Source organism: Berghia stephanieae, chromosome 14 (assembly GCF_034508935.2).
Source record: "Berghia stephanieae isolate SIO BIC M18660-M18661 chromosome 14, UCSD_Bste_1.3, whole genome shotgun sequence".
In the NCBI taxonomy this organism is placed as follows: Eukaryota; Metazoa; Mollusca; class Gastropoda; order Nudibranchia; family Aeolidiidae; genus Berghia; species Berghia stephanieae.
Genome location: NC_088373.1, coordinates 31,197,559 through 31,205,058, shown reverse-complemented (window position 1 = coordinate 31,205,058; position 7,500 = coordinate 31,197,559). Strand labels below are relative to the sequence as shown.

At 36.9% G+C, this 7,500-nt stretch overlaps 1 protein-coding gene across 1 annotated transcript in view; it reads left to right on the top strand.

The window, feature by feature from the left end:
• LOC144959605 (uncharacterized) overlaps positions 1-7,500 on the top strand; it is a 17,122-nt gene that overhangs the window by 4,420 nt on the left and 5,202 nt on the right. Inside the window, exons 4-6 of the mRNA XM_078892232.1 lie at positions 398-528; positions 4,700-4,910; positions 5,675-6,046. Of these exons, the coding sequence (XP_078748358.1) occupies positions 398-528; positions 4,700-4,910; positions 5,675-6,046 (714 nt within the window). The remainder of the gene's footprint in view (positions 1-397; positions 529-4,699; positions 4,911-5,674; positions 6,047-7,500) is intronic.

The following is a 7,500-nucleotide window of genomic DNA, read 5'->3' as shown; positions in this document are numbered from 1 at the left end:
GATATTACAAATTTTTGGGACAGAGACAACGCTGTTAACGGCCAGGTACTCATTTTACACCTGATTACGGTGAGATAATGTGAGTAAAGAGCCTTCTTCAAGGACTCAACTATGCGCCGAGCGAGGCACGAACCCAGGACCTTCCGATCCGAAAGCGAGTGTCATACCACTAGACCACATAGCCGCACGACAACAAGCAACAACACACAACAAACCAAACTCATGTAACACACAGTCCTGACGATGGCTGAAGAGGCCTGACACATCGATGTAGACTGACTCCAACATTGTGGTAAATATTAAAATTATATATATATATATATATATATATAATATATATATATATATATATATATATATATATATATATATATATATATATATCCATATGTATCAGCTTTTCAGAAGGATCCCACCTGTGATGTCATAAATATAATCGACGAGGGGAAAACCGTCTCCTGGAATTGTGACGTGTACAACATCTATCCAAATGTGACCTGCATGTTTGCTTTCCAGCTTAAAGAAGATGTAAGTAGTGCCTCGACGCCATATTGGCAATATGGTCCCCTGTGAATGAGTTTGAATGCAGTCCGTTGCTAGACAGACGAGTGACAATCCTTGCAACAGTAAGAATAATATTATGGTCCCGGCATTGTATTTTTGTGAAAGGCACTTTATTTACATTTCCTGCCTTTAACCAAACGTCAAAAATCACAGCTACATGCATTGGCCTGATATATATATATATATATATATATATATATATATATATATATATATATATATATATATATATATATATATATATATATAAAGTAAATCATGGACCGGGACTATCATAGTTTCGGACTATTGTAAAGTCTGAGACTTAGTAGTCCAAGACTTGGGGTGGTCCGAGACTACGAGATGTAAGCTGTTCATGGAGTCAGACTTTGTCCCTGACTATCAAGTCTCGGACTACGTGTGCGAAGTTTCAGACTTGAGAGTTTAATCTATTTTTAACTGGGGATTTCTCGGAAACGTATCACAAAACGTTATAGAAATGTGTAACTTTTCGAGCTGAGCATGTGTCAACACAGAAATCCTATCTATTTTTTTTTTTCAAATTTGTTTTGATCGTTTTTTCCCCCACAAAGAAGAACAGTGTGAGATAAGTTTAGGGGTGTAAAATTGTTTGAGAATGTGTGTGTTTGTGTGTGTGTTTGTGAGTGTGTGTGTGTGTGATGTTTTCAGTAAATATAAGTAACGATGACACTTCAATGATGCTTCACCACGGTGTGGCGTTTGTCTAAGAGGAGAGCTGTGGGGGCTGCCTGAAGCCTGGGGTCGCTAAAACACTAAAGAAAGAGTGATGATGAAGTAGTAGTAGTAGTAGTAGTAGTAGTAGTAGTAGTAGTAGTAGTAGTAGTAGTAGTAGTAGTAGTAGTAGAAGTAGTAGTAGGAGTAGTAGTAGTAGTAGTAGTAGTAGTAGTAGTAGTAGTAGTAGTAGTAGTAGTAGTAGTAGTAGTAGTAGTAATAGTAGTAGTAGTATTAGTAGTAGTAGAAGTAGTAGTAGGAGTAGTAGTAGTAGTAGTAGTAGTAGTAGTAGTAGTAGTAGTAGTAGTAGTAGTAGTAGTAGTAGTAGTAGTAGTAGTAGTAGTAGTAGTAGTAGTAGTAGTAGTAGTAGTGGTGGTGGTGGTGGTGGTAACATCAGTTGTAATAGTAATAGTAGGAAGTTACTATGAAACAGTAAGGGGGAAGGATTCTCTGGGGAGTGTTTGGAATGGGCAAGACGAGGAGTATATGCGCGGCTGTCGAATCTTTGAGAAAAGAGAAGAAAATCAAAAACAAACAAGCAAAGAAAAAAAAAGAAAACAAAATGGAATAAAAAACAAAAACAAAATGAAAAACGATCGGATAGCCTTAATCTAAGCGCTGTACACTTACTTCCCCCGGCGAGAGGCATATATAATTTTGATTCTTAGTCCCAGACTACAGTATTTACTCTTGCTAGATCGCGGGTGTAAATTTCTCCCGTTTAGTCCCTTGTTTAGTCCCAGACTCAGCGTAGTCCGGCTTCGTGAATAGCTTACAACGCCTTTTAGTCCGAGACTACGAATTTAGTCTCGTACTATCTTCATAGTCCCAGTCCATGAATTACACTCATGGATCCAGACTTTGCCCCTGACTATCAAGTCTCGGACTACGTGTGCGTTGTCTCAGACTACAGAGGCCAATCTATTTTTAACTGGGGATTCCCCGGAAAAGTATGACGTCAAAAAATATGAAACTCGGGTTTAAAGAATTTCTTTTAATACATTATTATTATTGTTTAACGAATCATTGCAAAAAGATGAGGGAGTTATTACGGAAATTGCAAAACTTTTCAGACCGCTCTCGACCATTTTTCTTTTGCGTTGCGAAAAACTTGAAGTTCGTGTTTCTGATAGTTTTATTAATGAACTCCCGGAGAGCCATTATTACTTTTGTTGAGGACTACAGGCAGGGGCGGTAACTGGCTGTTTATTTTTTTATTTGAAATAATATTCTGATTGTTTGATGTTTAGTAACGGGCGAACGTTCAATTACCCAGAATAGGAAAGAAGACTTGTAAGGTACCCGAATATCAATCTTTTAAGAAGTTTATATATATATATATATATATATATATATATATATATATATATATATATATATATATATATATGTGTGTGTATGAGTGTTGGTGGGTACTCGTAGGTACGAAAGTGCTCGATAATGATGGTTAGAGCTAATATAAAATATAAATTGTCACTCACATTATATGGCCGAGACGTTCGTTTCTGTGGGTTTATTCCACGTCCTCAGTCTGCGTAATGTCCTGAAGAAAAAATTTGTATTCCATACGAGGTGCTTGTCCTTGCTTCCGTTGTGTAGTGGTGATAAGTGTTGATGTGTACATGTAGTGACATTGTTGTGGTGTGCTCTCATTGCTTATATTATGAGTGTGTGTGTGTGTGTGTGTGTGTGTTTAGGTGTGTTGTGTGTGCTGTGTACATGTGTGTGTATGATATTGTTGTGGAACACACACTCATAATATAAGCAATGAGAAAACACCACAACAATGTCACTACACATCAACACTAATCACCACTACACAATGGAAGCAAGGACAAGCACCTCGTTTTGAATACAAATTTTTCTTCAGGACATTACGCCGACTGAGGACGTGGAATAAACCCACAGAAATGAACGTCTCGGCCATATAATGTGAGTGACAATTTATATTATACATATATATATATATATATATATATATATATATATATATATAAAGTTCTCCATGAGGAGCCGTCGCCTTATATCTATAAAAACAAAGACAACACGTCACCTTAATTCATTTTTGCTGCATGGTGTTCGAATTTTTAACGCGCAACTGTGATTTAAATTAAATACTATTTTTTTTTTATTATACACACACACGTTCGGACTCAATTTATCCAATTAATATATAAAGTGTTGGTATTGGTTCTTGGTTGCATATTTTACATTTTTGTGCATTTGCATATATATATATATATATATATATATATATATATATATATATATATATATATATATATATATATATATATATATATGTATGTATAAATATATATATATATATATAATGTTGCCATAGATTCTGAACTTTGTGTTTATACATTTTTTGCATGCCACGTCTGTAAACGAATTATTATTTTATTATATTATATTATATGATAGATAGATCGAAGTTGACGTCACTCATGTCTTTGTTATTGTATTTTGCCATCCGCGTTTACGAGTGATTCTCACTATACTGTATTAACCAGAGTATAAACGTTTAAGGCTACACGTAGTTTTGTGTGTTGGTTCGTTATACTTCCGGATGGCAATGTTGTGAGCTTCTTAGCCAAGCACATACTATCTATAATATTATATCATGCATGGATTTTAACCTTTATCAAATTAAGTATTATAGAATCACTATTACGTGCGGCTGTATGGCCTTATGGTATGACAATCGCTTTTGAACCGGAAAGTCCTTGGTTCGAGCCTCGCTCGGCGGCATAATTTAGTCCCAGTAAAAGACTCTTTTCTCACATTCTCTCACTATCTTATACTCAGGAGTAAAATGAGTACCAGGACCGTTTACAGTGTTGTCTCTGTCCGGAAAAAAATGTCTTAACAGGCGACGTGTCTCATCCTACATGTTAAGTGTTACTGTTGGTTTGGGACCCCTTGTAAAGGAGTTTGAGGACGCTTAGTTGATATTGCTCTATATAAAAGCTCAAGATCTTTTGTCTTCTTCTTTTCTTTTCTTTTTTTTTTTTTTTTTTTTTTTTTTTTTTTGTTTTGTTTTGTTTTTTTTTTTTTTTGTTATTAAATGGAAAATAATAGAGATGATCAAGATTTGAATTTGCAAATCTTATTTTCTTATTTGTGACCCTTCCCCTCAAAACTGTTGTAAATCGGGTTGTCCGAGAAGTTGACCATTGAATTTATAGCCAGAAATCTCAGACTTGTGTTGAGTTTATATGATATATTGAGAAGAATTGATTTAATATTTTAGGGTGCGAATGTCAACAATTTATATTTTTGACCAGTTTAACATTAAATTCGGCTTTTAAGCATCTGGTTCGTTCCGAAATAAAACCGTTTCGAGACGATGGGTCACATTTATAATTTATTTTTTTTAAATTAACTCTTCTGTTGGCAGAAAAAAACTCCAAAATACCAGCGTATTACACCGATAATTATGGCAACAAGAAAAGGCACTCACCCTTCGCGTACCACATACCATGACGTCAAATGCCACTTGTCCGTGCCAGTTGACTCAATCAAAGACAGCGGGAATTACTTGTTTCGATTCAAAGCGATGATGTTCGAAACAATAGCTCGGTCCGTGAAGCCTGCCGAGTTGTTTTTAGGTGAGTTGTGTTAGATACTATTATCATTATTTGTGTTACCGAGAACAGTGCGGCTATGTGGTCTAGTGGTATGACACTCGCTTTCGGATCGGAAGGTCCTGGGTTCGAGCCTCACTCGGCGCATAGTTGAGTCCTATACTCCTATTCTCTCACCGTACTCAGGAGTAAAATGAGTACCTGGCCGTTAACAGCGCCGTCTCTGTCCCCCCCAAAAATGTTTATATCGCCTGCTTGGCGTCATGTCTCGTCCTACATGTTGAATGTTGCTGTTGGCCAGGGACCCCCTTGCAAAGCGCTTTGAGCACGTTTAGTGGATATTGCGCTATACATAATATTTAAAAAGCTCAAGAATAGGGTGGGCGGAAGAGTGGTGACTTCACACCGTTTACTTTTCTGGCTCCAAAAATCGCTGGAAGTGTGTATGCAATCAATCCTTTAGAGGACTGATAATGAATATTTTACACATTGAATCATGAAAAGTAATAGTTAAGTAACTCTTTCAGTACCAGGATCTATAGATAGTATGCGCTTGGCTAAGAAGCTCACAACATTGCCATCCGGAAGTATAACTGAACAACACACAAAACTATGTGTAACCTTGGTTAATACAGTTTAGTGATAATTACTCATAAATGCGGATGGCAAAAAGCAATAATAAAGACACGAGTGACGTCAACTCTATTATAACAATGTTTCTTCTTCTTATTATTATTATTATTATTATTATTATTATTATCATCATCATCATCATCATGATCTCCAAGGTACCCTTGGATTCCCTCCCGACTATGAACTGATAATCCAACATTACAAGACAAATCCCGGCAAGGACGTGTCCCTAGAATTTCCCATCACGGGATTTCCGAGTCCTAAGTCCTTCAACCTGTCCAGAATTCGGACGTCTAAAATTCGGACTAATGAAACGGGTGAAGTTGAAGTAATAAAGGTCAAGGTCAGAGTGCCGATCGACGTGGACAGGTACAATGCGACGTACACTCCCGGGAACTTCACGGGGGGCAATGTCTCTCTGACGATGTTCAACATGGCAGCTGACGAATCGGCCTACTACGTATTGAGCGTTGACAACGGAGTCGGGGGTGTCTTGGATTACAAGTATTACGTCTTTGTTAAGCCAGGTGAGAATTAATTCACTTTTGGGTTCTTTTCCTTTCTTTTTACTCATTTTTTGGTTGTTGTTTGTTAAATGTTTGATTTATGAATATATATGAAATTATGAGTGTTATTGGGTACTTGTAGGTACGAGCGTGCTCGATAATTAGAGCATATAAAAATAAATAAATTCACTCACGTATATGTCAGCCAAAACGTTCGTTTCGATGATTCTCTCATCTCCTCAGTTGGCAACTGAGGCTGACAGATACGTGAGTGAATTTATTTATTTAAATATATATATATAATATATATATATATATATATATATATATATATATATATATATATGTGTGTGTGTGTGTGTGTGTATAGGTATATATTGGGGAATGGGGGATGAGGGGGCGGGGGCCGGGGGGGTGAATCGTTTTTTTATTTATTTATAAAGATAAGTTACAACCCACTTGCAGACAAATGTATTCAGTAGTCTGATGTCACGCCGCCCGCAACGGCGGCCATCGTGGTTCTAAACAAAGAAAATCATCACTTTTTATTCTTCATGCTGGCTAGAACTTTTCATATGCCTTGTGATGAGAATGTGTAAAAATCAAAACATTGTCAAATTTATGTGTGTTTTTTTTTCTCCTCTGGATACGCTTTTATACTTGCCGGAGAAATATTTCATACGGGCGTCCGCCATTGTTGCGATAGTTAAGAGCCAGTGTTACTATGTTTCCATGTGTCATTAGGAGGGAAGTGACGTTAGGACTGTTGAAGAGTCTTACAAAATTAAAGGCTATCTAACCTGAGATACAAATCACTTCTGATGCTGGGTGGGGATCCTGACCTCCCATAGTGGACAGGGGGGGGGGGGGGGTACATACTGTGTCTTCTATCCACTTCTGATGGCAGGGTGGGGATCCTGACCTCCCATAGTGGACAGGGGGGGGGGGGTACATACTGTGTCTTCTATCCCCTTATATCTGTTTTCCAACATGCTTTCTGTCTTTGTCTTGGAATGAGATGACTTGGTTTTGTCCTGGTCCTGGCCAGATGCCCTGGCTGAGAGAGAAACAGTCAAATGTATAGTTAGTTTTGGGAGATGATATTTTTTTTCATTGTAAATCATCTCTCTGTTATTCACTGTTTTATGTTTTCTTTATATTATATATGATTTGTAAAACATTTGAGTGTGTTCATCTTAGCGGGGAACTGTGCTTGTGTCTGGATGAGACTTTTAGTGATCTCAAACTAAGTACTCTGATAGAGTGCTTTTGGAATCTACACCTGTTTCTTATTTGAACCAATTCCCCTTTGTCTTCACTTTTCTTTGATGCTTTATTGTAATTCTAGAACTTTTTACTATCTCATTTTCTTCCTTTTTACTAGCGCTGATAGGACCTTAATGTGTTGCAAGCGCCGTAAAACCCTTAAAAAACAAAAACAAAACACTTCTGATAGATGTATTATTATTTAAAAA